This window comes from Trichoderma gamsii, assembly GCF_001481775.2.
Source record: "Trichoderma gamsii strain T6085 chromosome Unknown Scaffold_35.2, whole genome shotgun sequence".
In the NCBI taxonomy this organism is placed as follows: Eukaryota; Fungi; Ascomycota; class Sordariomycetes; order Hypocreales; family Hypocreaceae; genus Trichoderma; species Trichoderma gamsii.
In genome coordinates this window covers 158,095-174,475 of record NW_020171372.1, presented here as the reverse complement: position 1 = coordinate 174,475, position 16,381 = coordinate 158,095, and the positions used below count along the sequence as shown (strand labels likewise).

At 52.3% G+C, this 16,381-nt stretch overlaps 4 protein-coding genes across 4 annotated transcripts; all 4 read left to right on the top strand.

The window, feature by feature from the left end:
- Window positions 1-931: 931 nt before the first annotated feature.
- On the top strand, window positions 932-3,120 carry TGAM01_v208404 (sulfate adenylyltransferase; the record flags this gene model as incomplete). Its single annotated transcript, XM_024550319.1, has 4 exons — window positions 932-1,100; window positions 1,337-1,547; window positions 1,693-1,841; window positions 1,925-3,120. The coding sequence occupies 4 exons, from the start codon at window positions 932-934 to the stop codon at window positions 3,118-3,120; spliced, it is 1,725 nt and encodes a 574-aa protein (XP_024404927.1).
- A 2,360-nt stretch (window positions 3,121-5,480) lies between these two features.
- Window positions 5,481-8,105, top strand: TGAM01_v208403 (hypothetical protein; the record flags this gene model as incomplete). The annotated part of the gene is made up of 1 exon (XM_018808387.2): window positions 5,481-8,105. The coding sequence occupies one exon, from the start codon at window positions 5,481-5,483 to the stop codon at window positions 8,103-8,105; it is 2,625 nt and encodes an 874-aa protein (XP_018658433.1).
- A 1,878-nt stretch (window positions 8,106-9,983) lies between these two features.
- TGAM01_v208402 (oxidoreductase) lies at window positions 9,984-11,280 on the top strand (the record flags this gene model as incomplete). Its single annotated transcript, XM_018808386.1, has 4 exons — window positions 9,984-10,523; window positions 10,641-10,833; window positions 10,898-11,011; window positions 11,147-11,280. The coding sequence occupies 4 exons, from the start codon at window positions 9,984-9,986 to the stop codon at window positions 11,278-11,280; spliced, it is 981 nt and encodes a 326-aa protein (XP_018658432.1).
- Window positions 11,281-13,736: 2,456 nt separating this feature from the next.
- Window positions 13,737-15,656, top strand: TGAM01_v208401 (hypothetical protein; the record flags this gene model as incomplete). Its single annotated transcript, XM_018808385.1, has 4 exons — window positions 13,737-13,784; window positions 13,895-14,390; window positions 14,510-15,483; window positions 15,543-15,656. The coding sequence occupies 4 exons, from the start codon at window positions 13,737-13,739 to the stop codon at window positions 15,654-15,656; spliced, it is 1,632 nt and encodes a 543-aa protein (XP_018658431.1).
- Window positions 15,657-16,381: the final 725 nt, after the last annotated feature.

Genomic DNA, 16,381 nt, shown 5'->3' with positions numbered 1-16,381 from the left:
TATAAAGCAGTCTGATCTCTAGTGACGATCAACAGCAGGTTTACGTATGCAGGCCGCTCTCCTCAGCCTCAGTTCAAACGGAAAGGAACAGGAGGGATTAAAAAAAAAGAGACAGAGAGGCAACGAACCCACCGCCGATGGTCCGAGATTTCGCAATTGCGGCTAACCTGTTCAATGGAGAAAAAGACCCCGTCCGTTGAAGGGAAAAGGCCTTTGGCTCTGCTTTCCTCATACTCGGACTGGCTTTTGCGGACATCTGCTCGTTGCTGATTGGGCCTGGCCTCCAAGCCATGCGGGACCCGGAGCATCGCTCTCGAGCACGTCATCGCCAGAATCTCGAGCCAAATGCCGCCATTCTATGGCTGTGGTGGACCGCTCCCAGTCTTTTTTTCCTATTCTGTGGAGCATTTGCCGAGTAATGCTTAGTATGTACTGTAGCTGCTGCGACTTGCGACTCCACGGGCCAGTTTTCCCATGGGCAGCCGGTGGGGTGGGAGTGGTGTATAGAAGGAGAGAAGCAGGCAGATCTTCCTGCAAGGCTGCTTACGGGATCACCAATCTGCCAGGTGTGTCTCTACAGATTTGCGCTTCAGATTGCAAATGTACCTTTTTCGGGGCCATGGATCGTTGGCGTTTTAGCATCTCCGAGACGACCCCAGAGGAGAAAAAGCATTTATAGTCTGGCGTTGAGACGCCCGCCCCCATCCATCCTCTCCCTCTTTTCTCCTCTCCCCTCTCTTCATCTCCCTTCTTTGTGACTCTTCCATCTTGTCGTTCTCGCTTCTTGCTCTTTTGCCGTCCCTGAGCTTGCAATCTCTCGTTGCTTGCTTTCGTTGTCGTTTCCCTCCTTTCATCAGAGCCTGTTGCGTGACTGGCCGTGCCGTTGACACCATTTTATCCTCTCAAGCTTGACCACCCCACCATCGTCACAATGGCCAACTCTCCCCACGGCGGCGTCCTCAAGGACCTCTTTGCCCGCGATCTGCCTCGCCAGGCCGAGCTGCTGGCGCAGGCCGAGACTCTCCCTGCGCTTGTGCTGTCCGAGCGCCATCTCTGCGACTTGGAGCTCATTCTCAATGGCGGTTTCTCGCCCCTAGAAGGTATGCCACAGTTTGTTTGCCGTCGCAGTTGGGTTAGTGGTAGTCGCGAAGCCCCTCCAAGCCCGCGCACAATGCGGATCGCAAGGATTCGACGTGCCCCGCGTTGGCGCAAGCGTTGGCGCAAATGAAGCCGATGAGGGGAGGGGCGAAAGAGAGAGGCGCAGAGACAGGCGCAGAGACAGGCGCAATCAACTTATATGGCCGCGATTACTGACGCTACTGTTTTTGTTACGCAGGTTTCATGACCGAGAATGATTACAACCGAGTCGTCAAGGAGAACCGCCTCGAGAATGGCTTGCTCTTCAGCATGCCCATCACCCTTGACGTCGACCAGGCACAGATTGATGAGCTCTCCATCAAGCCGGGCGCAAAGATTACGCTGCGCGACTTCAGAGATGACCGGGATCTGGCCATCCTGACCGTCGAGGATGTGTACAGACCAGACAAGTAAGCTCTAATGACGACGCGAATGAGAATTGGTGATTTGCATGATAGGATCCATTGGCCTATCAAGCAGACAGCCAAAAAAAAAAAAAAAAAAAAAAAAATCAAACGTCCTCGACAGAGAGCTAACACTACGCGCGCAATCCAGGGTTCAGGAAGCCAAGCTGGTCTTTGGCAGTGACGACGACACCCATCCCGGCGTCAAGCACCTCTTCAACGTCGCCAAGGACTTTTACGTTGGCGGAAAGCTCGAGGCCATCAGCCGTCTCGAGCACTACGACTTCCTCGATCTGCGATGTATGTTCCATTCTGCCTCTAGAAATACGTATACGTGCAAAGTCGAAAGGGCAAATCACTAATTACCAGTTGGTTCTGTACAGTCACCCCTGCTGAGCTGCGATCCCACTTCAACAAGCTCGGCTGGCAAAAGGTGGTCGCCTTCCAGACCCGAAACCCCATGCACCGCGCTCACCGTGAGCTGACGGTCCGGGCTGCTCGTTCTCAGCAAGCCAACGTGCTCATCCACCCCGTTGTCGGCCTGACGAAGCCTGGTGACATCGACCACTTCACCCGAGTCCGCGTCTACCGCGCTCTGCTGCCCCGATACCCCAACGGCATGGCTGCTCTCGCTCTGCTGCCCCTGGCCATGCGAATGGGTGGTCCCCGTGAGGCTCTGTGGCACGCCGTCATCCGCAAGAACCACGGTGCCACTCACTTCATCGTCGGCCGTGACCACGCCGGCCCCGGCAAGAACAAGAACGGCAAGGACCACTACGGCCCTTATGATGCGCAGGTCCTCGTGCAGCAGCACCAGGAGGAGCTCGGCATCAAGATGGTCGAGTTCCAGGAGATGATTTACATCCCAGACCGCGACGAGTATATGCCTGCCGACGAGATCCCCGAGGGCACCCGCACCATGAACATCTCCGGCACGGAGCTGCGAAACCGCCTGAGGACGGGTAAGGAGATTCCCGAGTGGTTCTCTTACCCCGAGGTGGTCAAGGTGTTGCGAGAGCAGAACCCACTGCCGCGTGAGAAGGGTTTTACCGTCTTCCTGACGGGATACCAGAACTGCGGCAAGGATCAGATCGCGCGTGCCCTGCAGGCGACGCTGAATCAGGGCGGTGGCCGACCCGTTTCCATGCTGCTGGGTGAGACGGTGCGTGCCGAGCTCTCATCCGAGCTGGGCTTCAGCCGCCAGGACCGAAGCCTAAACATTGGTCGCATCGCTTTTGTTGCCTCTGAGCTAACCAAGGCCGGTGCTGCTGTCATTGCTGCCCCTATTGCGCCATATGAGGATGCTCGCCAGCACGCTCGAGAGCTTGTTGAAAAGTCTGGACCCTTCTTCCTGGTCCACGTTGCCACGCCGCTCGAGCATTGCGAGAAGACGGACCGCAAGGGCATCTACCAGAAAGCTCGTGCCGGCGAGATCAAGGGCTTCACCGGTGTCGACGACCCCTATGAGACGCCTCAGAAGGCCGAGCTGACTGTTGACCTGACCAAGCAGAACGTCCGCTCTATTGTGCATGAGATCATCTTGCTCCTCGAGAGCCGCGGCCTGTTGGATCGTCTGTAAAGAAGCGTTGCTTATTCTCCTTGTCTTATTCGGCTGGTTTTGTTTCTACGGTTTGCTTGTTTTTCTTCTCAACACGTATAGATATATGCACTTGGAAGAGGCAAAAGAGTTGGCGTTTGGATATAGTATACTCAAGGAATTGGTGTTTTACAGATGGAGAAAAAAGTCCCCCAAAGTATTTTGTCGAAGGCTTATTTTGCATAGATGGATGGATGAAATAGATACATGTATACGAGACTCTATTATAGCAAGATGTGGCGGCACAGAGAAACTGTCCGCCTACCTATACAACAGCGATTTACTCGCATTTGCTAGATGCATTGACGTCTCTGTTCTTATGGCCCATTTGGAAGTAGCAGCTTTTTGTCAAGATTGTTCGAAGATTCAAAGAGAAAGTGAACTATGGACTGGTGGACGGTGGCAAGCACTGCCTATATTCCTCTAACGATGGGTGTGGCTCGCTTACAGATGAATGTCCAGGCTTCGTTTCGTAGATGCCAGTTATGCATCAGTTCACGACATGTACGTTCGAGATACATGTACCTTTTATCTGCTTGGCTTGAAAGTGGTGGCATCTGCAACTGCATAATGGCAACATGTCTCCGCTATCGAACATGCGGCATGGATGCGATTGGCCTGAGATGCTGCATCGTTTAGTATACGAAAGAGTGTGCGTGTAGAATTTCTGTACGTCGCATTCTGTTGAGGGGTAATGTATCTATAGAAGCTCGTATGACATCTACTTGTATAGGTATTGCAGCATCTTATTGGAGATGTAAAGATTCTGAATAGTTTAGGTGCTCTTGGAATAGTCTTCTTCTCCATCTTCCAGACTCCTCTTCTGTCGTACGTCAGCACTTGAAGTCTCAATAGCCCCAAACGCATCAGACATAATCTTCTTCCGTGAGTTCCATAAAATATTCCAAACTCAAATGCTAGCACATGCCATACAAAAAGGTGAAGCGCCGGATGCCACGTCAGGGGAGGGGCGCAAGAGAGGGACACCAAGAAAAAGAAAAATCCGTGCAGCCAATCATTATGGCCATTCCCCCCCTCCATTGGGCTGTGATTGGCGCCGGCTGTAGACTTTTGATGTGCCGCTAAATCGAAGCTGCTGCTTTGGTGCGGAAAAGTGCTCCAGTGCTGCCAATTTTAGGTGTGGCAGCTGCTATGGATGCTCTGGATGGCTTTTTTGAGTGGCACGGATTGGGCGCACCGTTTGCCCGGGCCGCGCTTTAGGCGTTTGGGAGCACCCGCGGTAAGGCATCATCAGCGTTTTTTTTTTTCACACATGGTTGGGCGTCATTGTTTGATACGGAAGGCGATCAATTTGCATTCGTTGATTCCAGTAGCTTGCAGTTTGATGCATGGGCATTCTTTTCTATTTCTTAGCATGTGCCCTGTGATATCAGCCCTTAAACCGCCGTTTCTATCTAGGGTCGCACCGTGAGAGGGAGAGATGATGCCGAGCTAGCAGTTTGTCATTCCGATTGATGGCTTTCAACTCCGTAAAGTGCCACAGCTTTCTCGACTCTGAACACTCTGCCCGGGGCATATTAATGCACCGCCCTGCACCGCCAGCAGCTCAAGCAGCGCTCTAGCGACGTGATTACAGGCAGGGCAGATCCATTGAGTGACTCCAGACGATCAAATGCATCAAAGTCTCGTGCATCAAGCGGCAAAAGGCAGATTCCAGGCCACACGACCGCTAAAATCTGCCCACCTCCAAGCTGTGCTGTTGCCGCTGCCCCACCCCATCGCAAAGTACAGGTACGCTTCCCTCTAGTACCGCCTCCCTAAGCCCAGCCTGTCGTGTCCCCCCTATGCAGGCCCCTAAAAGCGAAAAGCCCGTCGTCACAGCGCTTCGTATCACCTGACAGGTACCGCTGCATCTCGTACCTGTCTGTACCACCCTTCCAGTTCCAGGCCAGTCTTTGTCTCTAGTAGGGGTCGTCGCTGCCTGAGTGAGCCAAGCAAGAGCTTCCGGCATCGACTTCGATTTCGATTTCGATTTCGGGTGATCCCTTCCTCACCGTCCCCTCACTCTTTGTCCGACCTGCACATCATCCCTTTCTGCTCTCGTTTCCTTCTCCCCCCTTCATCTGCAGCTCGCCGCTTTTGTTTGCCTGCGTCTCCATCGTCATTCTCCTTTTGTCCTATCCTGACTCGCCTCGTTCTCCTTTCCCACTTGCACAAAAAGGAAAAAAAAAAGAGTACAGCAAACACCACACAAATTCCAATCCCAAAAACGCAACCCCTGCTCAAAACCGCTGCAGCCTCCGCAGAAACCAACCACCACGAATCCATCTGCCCCTCAACTCAACCCAACGCAGCGCAACTTGCCCCGATGGTGATTCGAAATGCCGTCCAAGGAACGTGACGCCGACGTCAATGTCGACGACGAACGCCTGCGCGACAGGGCCCGTCGTTCCAAATCTGAGCGCAAGCCTGACCGAGACCGCCCCCACCGCTCCTCGAAATCCGCTCGCAGCTCCAGCGACACGCATTCGCTCACCTCGTCCACCAGGCGCCACCGCAAGAAGGAATCTGACCGGGACCGAGATAGAGATAGAGATCGCGATCGCGATCGAGACCGAGAGAGGGACCGAGACCGCCTGCTGCCCCAGCGCCCAGTCAGCATGTCCGATCTGACCGTCGACGCAATGTCCAAGCTCTCCATCGAAAAGGACCGCATCTCGCTGCCTTACCCGTCGTTTGACAAGGCGCACAGCAAAGAGGCCGTCAACAGCCGCGAAGACATTGCCGGCTCTTCGACTTCTCAGAACAAGGCTTCCAGCCCGCTAACGCCTGAGCCTACCGACGTTGCTTCGGGCGGCGGAGATCAGGAGCGTCGATCCAAAAACCATCTCGCCCCTGACGACATTCCACGATCAGCTTCCAAAAGGTCCTCCCGATCTCGACCGCCCACACCTCCCGATACAGACGTCTCTGCAGCCAGGAAACGCGCCGAAGAACTCCTAGACCGCAGCAGCAGGTCCACGGTCTCCAGGTCGGCCTCCCGTGCCACAGAGGAGAAGTCCTCGAGGGTTAGCCGCCGCTCGTCCACCAGCGCTGCGACCTTGATACGCTCACCCACAAACAGGATCCACGACAAACTTCGGTCGTCTGTCCTGTCTCGCTCGTCTAGCACGGCTTCACATTCACGCCACTCATCCAAGCGGTCGTCGTCAACTCGCAGCGCAAAAAAGAGCAAGCCTGAGCCGCTCCACGTCGACTCGTCTCCCTCCAGTGCCCAGGACTCGTCTCCCAAGACGCCTACTCAGGCTCACCAATTCCCCTCTCATCTCTATGGCGACTCGAAGCGATCTCGCACTCCCGCCTCTGGCGTTGACGGCGACGACTATGCATCTACCATTGCCTCGGGCACGGCCACGCCCGCCATGAAGGCGCCCTCTCATCCTCCGCCGCCGATCCCGCCGCCACCTCCGCCTCCTGCCGTTGATGTCCTCGACGTACCCAGGGTAGACTATCTGCTGCAAAATGGTGGTCTCTTGGCTCCCGTCACGAGACACTTCTTGTCGGTTCTGCCCGTCCCAAACGGCAGTTCCAGGCCCTCACAATCACCCCTCTCTGGCGCCGAGACGCTCTTCACGCCCTTTGTGAGCCTCCTGGACCAGTATCATACCGTTCTCACAAAGCAAGGATCGGTTGCCGTGGCTACTGGCCATCGATCAGTCGCTCGTCGTCTGCTTGACCGGTTGGAGAACGTCTTTTCTCGAGACTTGCCACCCCACGGCTGCTCCTGCCTCATATGCGAAAAGTCTAACGAACCTCACCGCGGCTTGAACTGGGGTGATGTGCTCGAATGGGTCAGCGGCCGCATTGAACTGCCCCAATGGCCGCCCTTTGACTTGGCAGACATTGGCACCAAGGCGGCCGAGGTATCAGGAGAAACCCCCCGAAGGCCAGACTCTCCCATCCAACTGGATCCTGATATCGCTGAGGAGTTTAGAGAACACTATCTGCGGCAGTCAAAGAAGGTCCGGTCTGCCGTCGACAAGTGGCTTCACAGCACGGGCGAGACGCCTGTTCCGCCTCCCCAAGAGGTCGATGACGAGACGCTGAGCTTCGCCATCCTGACCAACCTTGACGCCGAGGACCGGCCCTATTTCAACGCCCTCCTATCCGGATCAAAGGAGCTAAGGCCTGCCACGCGTGCACCGACTCCGCTTAACCGACCACGCAACGATTTCATCATCAAGACTGGTCTCTCCTTGCAGCGGCTATACCGCCTTCAGCAGGTTCCTCGTGATGCAGAGAGCGTTACCTATCTCATTAAAAATCGCCATACCCACGACCTACTCATCACCCTATCCAACATTAATAGCCAGGAATGGGAGATTTTAACATCAGGCCGATTTGACGGCTTCTTATGGTCTGGCGCTGACGGCGACGATTTTAACGGCGTCGAGTCGAGAGGCCCGACACCCTTCCGCGGTCCCTCAGCCATGAGTTCTCGAAACGGCACCCCTTTCTCTCCGTACTCCCGCAATGCGACTCCCGCGTCCTTCATCAGCCTTACTTCCTCCGGTATGGGTGGGAGCCGACCCCCGGTATCCAACGATGAGGAGATGGAGATGGCAGCCATTGCTGAGATTGAGCGAGAGATTTATCAGGGCATGGAGGCGTTGGAGGATGCCTTTGAGAAGCTGCATCACCAGGCAGAGATTGTTCGGACTGCACTGCGACAGCGTGGAGCCGGCCTCATGCAGAACCTCCAGAGCCGAAAGCGTATCGACGTGCTCTCTATTCCCGGCTCTGGCAACTCTCTGAACTCAACCTATGAGCGACCTGCTTGGGCTGAGAGCGATGCTGGCAATGCCAGCGAGGAGGATTGGCAGATGGAGGAATACGATCTCTACCCCGATGACTCGGCTAGCAATATCAGCAGCAGCCGACACAGGCGGCCTAAGAGACGCGTTGAGCGTCGCACTCCGGCCCCCATCGAAGAAGAAGAGGAATAGACGCGACATGAGTATTGATATGGAGCAAGAGCAAAGAACAAAGAAGAGAGAAGAGACGCATATGGAAGATATACGAACAATCTACGAGCCACGAATGAAAGCCTACGAATTTGAGTTGCAAGTTTTTTTCCCTCATTTATTCAACAAGCAAGCACATGCACAGTATGATACATTTTCGCTTGCGTTCGCAAAACAACAAGGGTGGAAGGATGAGAAAGAGGGCAGAGAAGCACGTGTATGCATGTGAAGGACTAAAGAGAGAAACGGAAGGAAAGGAGAAGTGGGTTTAGGACGATTGTTAGAAAACATTTCACAGTCATACGAAAAGGAAAAAAAGAGTTGGCTACGACTTGCCATCGCGTCAGGCGACGTTCAAAGGTTGGGGCACATATTGGAGTTGATACTAACAATGTAACCTTGTCGGATACCATATCTGTTGTACGGGATTATTTGCTGCCGTTATTGTTTTGGTCTTTGTCTTATTTTGTGTCATCTTGTCTTGTCTAGCTAGGATGCTGTTGTTGGCGAGCAGAGGTTTGATGTTTGTGTTTTGTCTTTTTTTCTTCTTTCTTTTCGCTACTCTTGTCTTTTTTAAACGGTTTTTTAATGTTGTGTTGCATGGTCATATTGGTTGTCCTTGTCATTGTCTTTGTCATCACCTATTTTCATGATTGTGTCATTTCTTTTTCTTTTTCATGATTGATTGTTAGTTATTCTGGGAATGAGGAAGAAAGCTACGTGCTTGTGTGATCTATTTATGCTACAGGGTGAGCATGGGAACAGGTAGTCTCGTCAGTCTTCTCGTTAGTGGAGACAAAGCTTATTATGAACGCGAGTTGCTTAACGCAGTGTTTTGCCAGCGATGCTTGATTCCATTTTATAAATGCAGGTTGATTATTGAAGCAAGCTTGTGCTTCTCAACGGCGACCATTAATATCATGAATCAGAAAAAGAGACCATGAATATCAGCACCAGTCAAGTTGAGATGGATAAGTTACAAAGTTGATTAGATAGCAAAATCGAGCATGGGTTGAGAATCGAATCGGCTTGTTCCCTCGGCTTGTTCCGAGAGAGATCAGCCCTGTTGCTTCCATCCTCGCCAAGTTCGGCTCGGAACTCTTCCCTAGTCTCTTCCGTGACTCGGTGGAACACGATGGCGCACCGCCGGTAGCTTAATCCAAGCCATCTACTATTACTAACCATTCGAGAAACCCATGCGAGAAACCCAATCACGTTCGGCGAAGGAACAAATGCCTACTAATCTGCCACCCTCTGCAGCCACGGGATGATTAATTCTTGAAAAGTTATCAGGATTAGAAAGCAACAGACTATCACTATTCGCAAAAGGCCGTCAGGATGTCGGCTGCTATCTTACTCCATAAAAATGGCCCAGATGAGCGCTTGTAAGCGCCACCCAATCACTGGACCGAGCCTGGGGCGACGTATTCCATTTCAGGAATTTGCAGACAAGCGAGCCGGCCAACCAGGAAACACCAAAAACGCCCGCTAGCTGCAGTCGTGATAGAAAGCAACTAAAATATAAGATGAGAAAGGATGCGGAAATAGGTATCCCAGTAGGAGAATATGTGAGAAAATAATGATTTGTCAACGAAGAGCTAGAATGCGGACAGGAGAGCATGAAGACGCAAATCAGCGAGAGACCGGTGGAGAAAGAGCAGAAGAGGTCCGAAGCTCTGTTCGTTATAAGTCCTCAGCGAGGGGTATAAAGACGCTGATGTGTCCCTTCTTCCCCGCGATTATTTAGCAATAGCTTCTCAATTCAATTCTTTGGTCAGTGTGACAGCACATTCGCTCTTCTGGCTAACTTAGTCTCAACCTCTGCCGTGATTCAAGAAGAGTCAAGACTTGGACTCCAACATGCCTTACCCATATCCGGATACCATCACAGGCCCCGAGTTGGTCGCTGAGTACGCCTCCATCATCAAAGGCAAGACCATCCTTACCACTGGCGTTACTCCCAACACTCTAGGCGCAACATATGTAGAGTCGATCGCGGCAGGCCAGCCAAAGCTGATCATCCTCGCTGGAAGAAGCCTGGAGAAGGTTAAGCAAACGGCCGAACTAATAGCCAAAGCGCAGCCAGAGGTCAAGACCAAAGTGCTGGAGCTTGATTTGACTTCATTTGATTCGGTGCGGAAAGCGGCTAAGGAGGTCAACTCTTGGGACGACGTCCCCGTGATCGATGTGTTGGTGAACAACGCGGGCATCATGGCGGTGCCCTACGAGATATGCGTTGACGGATTTGAAAAGCAATTCACAGCCAATCATCTCGGCCATTTTCTCTTGACCAACCTGCTACTGGATAAGGTCCTTGCAGCCAAGGACGGTCGAGTGGTGAACATCAGCAGCGGTGCGCATTATATTAGCGGCATTCGTCATGCGGACATCAACTTTGATGTAAGTCGAGAGCGAAATTCTGAAGGAGTCGGCTCTACCTATACGCATTTAGATTTATTTCGCCACCATAAGTTCATTTGAAAGAGATACAGGGCAATGCGCTGACCAATTACACAGGAAGGAAAGACGTACGAAAAATGGACGGCCTACGCCCAATCCAAGACGGCCAACATTCTCTTTTCTAGAGAGCTTGCCAAGAGGCTGGGAGATCGTGGGCTTCTGTCATTCAGTGCGAACCCAGGAGCGATTGGGACGACCAGTCTTGCCGCTCATCTCGACTTTTCACCTGGAAAAGATGGAGAGGAAACCTGTACGGTGAACTGTTGGCTATCCGTCATGAGCTATATCAAATTGCTAACGCTTTTTCTCTGCAGGGAGAATTTCTCGAATGGGTGGAGCGCCATATGGCTGGCAAATACCGGAGCTGATATCGGCAGAGCGAGGTGTTTCTTCTCACGTTTTTGCATCTTTTGATCCAGTTCTCAAGGGTAGGTCGTCTCTCAGCAGTCTCCTTTTTCTTTCGTCCAGATCCTCTATCCCTCTTCTTCTTGGCCTACCTCGCAAACTTTACCTTCCGCTGCCAGCAGCAATACTAGTAGTAACTAACAACTCGCAACACCTAGCCCACAACGGCGCGTATATCGAGCAAAGGGCTCGGATAGCAGATTACTATGTCGATTGCGTTAGCCCCGCGGCCATTAGCGATATTGAGTCGGAAAAACTGTGGACACTGAGCGCAAAGGCTGTTGGCCTGTAGGAGAAATGAGTAAAGGATTAGGTTTTGGTTGGGTAACTGAAAATAGAACAAAATAGAAACGAGAGTAGAAGAATCGATAGCTTGAGGATTTGATTTGCCTGTTGGGTAGATACCTGGTAATAAGCCGCCACCAGGCTACTCCATGCATAAACACTTGACAATATTCCCTATCCTGTTCCTGCTAACAGCCAGATATGTGGCCCACGATTAATCCATGGATCTAGTAGCATCAAACTAATGCACAAGGCAGAAAACGGCGGGCCGTTCTCCATGCTCCATACGATTCCCCGTAGCTTGGACCTCGCTAATGCTCCAGCTTGACGGTGGCGAGTGCCGAGCGGATCCAAGGATTTTTCAGTCGAGCTCCGTGGAGATGCTATTCGTTGGAAATATGCTCCTATCTTGCAATGTGTGCGAAGGAGCTGCAGGAAGCATAAGTTAGTAGATGCACAAATGGCGAATTGGAGCTTGGACAAGCACGGAGTAGGCACATGGTATGGAGTAAGGGGCAATGGGAAGTCACGACGATATTGGATTTGGGCACCGACAGACGGCGTGTCCTGCCACCTGACACACTCCATGGGCAGCTGCTCTTCCCCACGTTCTTGGTCGCACCTGTCATATGGATATCGCGAGATATCGCGATCATCTCGCGTGGATGGTGCCCAGTTGCCATCTTTACCGAGTAGCTCTACTCGCAGTTTCCCCATTCGAACTCACAACCGTTCAGCTGCTGCCATGTTGCAGCCCTTTTGATCTCGCCGTGACTTCCATGCATTCTCTATTTCTATTTCCAGATGCCTTATGCTAGCAGTATGCACTCACTTACCTCGGAGTGTTGTTTCTTTGCCCAACCTCTAAATCAAATTATAGATGGCTTGGAGTTGAACGGACTAAGCCTTTACGAGAGACGGAGTAATACCTGCAATAATACATGGCTAGGGGGGGCCGCTTTCGAGCTGCGGACGCAAAGCTAAGTTGGCGCCATGGCTTTTATTTTATTCATTTTACCTTTTTTTTTTCTTTCTGTTTTTGTATTGGTCTTTTGCAGTATATGGTATTAAGCAACTGAAGATCTGCTGGGTCGAAATGCTCCATGTTCGAAGCGCGAAATGGCTATTCGTCTTGGCACTTTGCATTTCTGGCAAGAACCGCCTCCCGGTCGTAAATGCTACCCAAGGAATTAAACCGATTGATTAATCATCGGCCCTGTTTGCCGATGCTACGAGACAACCGGGCCCGGTCCCTGTGGCTGTTGCGTTTTGCGTCTTGACATCTCGAGATTCCCCATCTCAATCACACCAGGCGTGGCATGTCATGGTCAGCCTATTATAGGTGGCCATGCATTGGAACATTGGCACAACCAACCGCCTGATGCTGCAGGACTTTTGGGCATCAAGAATTCGCCTCTTTCTATATTGCTTCTCCTCTTGATACTTTCTGCACTTCTCTGCATGAGTCAGTCCAGGCCTCTGTTTCTTTCTGTCTTTCCGCCATCTTGTTGACAGGGTATCATGGCCATCTGACATGCACATCGCACTGTAAGCAGCAGCATCTACACCACCACGGCCCTGGCCTCTGCAATCAATATTGACGAGCCCGCAACCACCAAAACCTTCGCATCACCACCATCTCTGCCGTTTGCTTCCAATCCGCAGCGCCAATGGCAGGATTTCTCCGTGCGTCGCGTGGCCTGGGTCCAATGGCCAGGCTGCAGGCGCCCTGATACCCCAGAGCGGATGATCCGCACCACTTAGGCTAATGTCTATTCATTGGATCCATGCCGCCGCACAACCGTCGCCTGGGCCCGGGGTCACGTATTGTGCCTATTCCCAAAGCACGCACCGTCCCATCCGGAGCGGGACCCTCCGCACCCTCTTCAGGCCTGGAGTCGTTCCCCGCATCGTTGCGAGGGCCGAATGTCGACGCCACGGCTCGACGCCGCTGTCCAATAGCCTCATCTCACCGCAGTCGTATGAGCGGCCAAAAAGGGGACAATGGCCGTATGAGCGGCACGGCATGCCCAAGTGCTTGGTGCTTTGCTTTGCTTTAGATAATCCGCCGGCGAAATTCAATCCTACTCTGGACGTGCCAGGCTGATGCTGCCAGGACCTCATTCGCAGCTGCAGCTCTTTCTCGTTCGGCCCTACTGACCGGGGGGGGGCCATTTGCCTGATCCTAACAAAGGCAACCCAAGCTCGTGGAAGAGGGTGAGAAAGGTTGGGGAAGCGGCACAGCGCGGTGGCAAGGGACGAGAGAGAAACATAAAATCGACAGCGCCCCCCTGACAATCGATTGCTGCCTCTCGTCTTTTTCCTTCTTCTTTCCCCTCATCCCTCTCATCTCTGTTCGATAGTCCCTCGTGCAACGGGGTCTTGTCGAGAGATTCAGGAAAACATCACCATTTCTCGCTGAAAGAAGCTGGTCTGGCCACAGGGCTGCAGACAACCGTCACCATGGGCGAAAAGAACGAGACTCAGGTCCATGATGAAGTGGAAGATCATGTATGGCATACCACCCGATGCAAATCCCCAATCTTTCTATCGAAGCTGGAAACCGAACAAAAAAAATGGTAGAATTATTGCTAACGCGGTTCTTGCTGACCATCATATAGGGCGAACTTCGAACTGCCATTGTCCATGGCAACGAGGCCTTTGCCGAGGCCATGATCAAGGAGCCACCCAATGCTTACACCAAGGCTCAGTTTTTCATCTACTTCTTCTCCCTTATTGCCTTCTTCTGCAGTACCATGAACGGTTACGATGGTTCCCTCATCAACAACCTCCTACAGAACCCCTGGTTCAAGGCAAAGTACCATGTCGAAAACGACGGTATCTGGGCTGGTATCGTCTCCTCCATGTACCAGATTGGTGGTGTCGCCGCGCTTCCCTTTGTCGGCCCTACCATTGATGGCTTTGGTCGTCGAATTGGCATGCTATCTGGTGCCACTCTCATCATTGTCGGTACCATTATCCAGGGTGTTGGCAACCAGCAGGGCCAGTTCATGGGCGGACGATTCCTGCTTGGATTCGGTGTCTCTCTCGCTGCTGCTGCTGGCCCCATGTACGTGGTTGAGATTAACCACCCTGCGTACCGTGGTCGTGTTGGCGGTAAGTCTTATTGCTCGCCCTCCCCACATTCATTGTTCACTCGATTTTCTTTCTACCTCTTCGCCATTCGCATTTGGCGGATATCATGGTACTAATCATCGTCTCTTCTCTCTCTCTAGCCATGTACAACACCCTCTGGTTCTCCGGTGCCATTCTTGCTGCCGGTGCTGCTCGAGGCGGACTCAACACTGGAGGTGACTTCTCCTGGCGACTCATCATCTGGCTTCAGGCCCTCTTCTCTGGTCTCATCATCATCTTCTGCATGTTCCTGCCCGAATCTCCTCGATGGCTCTACGTTCACAACAAGAAGGAACAGGCCAAGGCCATCCTCACAAAATACCACGGCAACGGCAATCCCGACTCTGCCTGGGTCACCCTTCAGCTCTTTGAGTACGAGCAGCTCCTCAACATGGACGGTGCTGACAAGCGCTGGTGGGATTACCGGGCTCTTTTCCGCAGCCGCGCCGCCAACTACCGTCTCGGCTGCAACCTTGTTGTCACCATCTTCGGTCAGTGGGCTGGCAACGCCGTCTTATCCTACTTCCTTGGCTCTGTCCTCGATGCTGCCGGCTACACAAGCACCATTGCCCAAGCCAACATCACCCTCATCAACAACTGCCAGCAGTTTGCATGGGCCATCCTGGGTGCTTTCCTGGTAGACAAGGTCGGCCGTCGACCTCTGTTGATCTTCTCCTTCACTGCCTGTACGATCGTCTGGCTGGGTATGACCATTGCTTCAGCCAGGCTCGCGGCATCTCAGGAAGGCGTCGACTCTAGCGGCAATCCCATCTTCACCAACCCTGCTGCATCCAAGGCTTCTTTGGCTATGATCTTCATCTTTGGCGCCGTCTACTCCGTTGGAATCACTCCCCTGCAGGCTTTGTTCCCCGTCGAGGTGCTCTCCTTTGAGCAGCGCGCCAAGGGCATGGCTTTTTCCAGCTTTGCCACCAACGCTGCTGGTCTCCTGAACCAGTTCGCTTGGCCAGTCTCCATGAAGAATATTGGCTGGAAGACGTACATTGTCTTTACCATTCAAGATGCCGTTCAAGCCGTCGTCATCTACTTTTTGATCCCCGAGACCAAGGGACGCACTGTAAGTACCAATCACTCCGTCTCCAACGATGGCATCTTTCTAACATTTTCTCTCCATAGTTGGAAGAGCTCGACGAAATCTTTGAGGCCCCCAACCCCGTCAAAGCATCGACGACGAAGAAGGCCGTTGCTGTTGACGACCACGGTGGCATCGTTAATATCGAGAAGGTCTAAAGCGTGGCGATACGGAATTCACACGTACTACGGAGGATTTTTACTTTTTGACTTATTTGACGACCTATAAAAGACAAAAATACTTTATATGCAGCTGTTCGCAGGGTTGCGGGACTGGATGTGTTAATGATTGCTTGCGTTTGTACGAGACGTTCTTCTCTTTCTTTTCTCCTAGAAGGAGAGAAATGTCTCTATTGCGATCTTATTAGTCTTTGTTTAACGTACCTAATTATGATATTGAGGGGAAGAACCCAACTCTGCAGCATTCAGAATCTCAACTGCTACCCAAGCTCCCGAAACGTGTTCACGTACTTGCCTATCTCGGTGTGAATCTCAGTCGGTCCATCTCGCCTTTATCCCGACTACTACCTACCTACCTGGTATGAGTATATCCTGATGTGTATGCCTCGTGCATCAATCAGATGCTAGTATCCCGCGTGGATGAATGCAGTTCATATGGACATGGTTGCCCATCTTGGCATGTATAAACAGCCTCTGGCAGCTGTTGGCCCCCACAAGCCGAACATCCCAGCGGCAATATACGGAGTATTAGGAGACTTCTAGGCTCAAGCCATCATGTGGGCTCAGGTCCAAAGTCAGCAGCGTTGACACTAGCAAGCTTCCCTTGGCCCTTGACTTCTTCAGATATTTGGAGTTAATGTTCATATACTCTACATTATTAGCGTAAAATTAGATTGTCTTGTGCAAGTGCATGTATTTACATA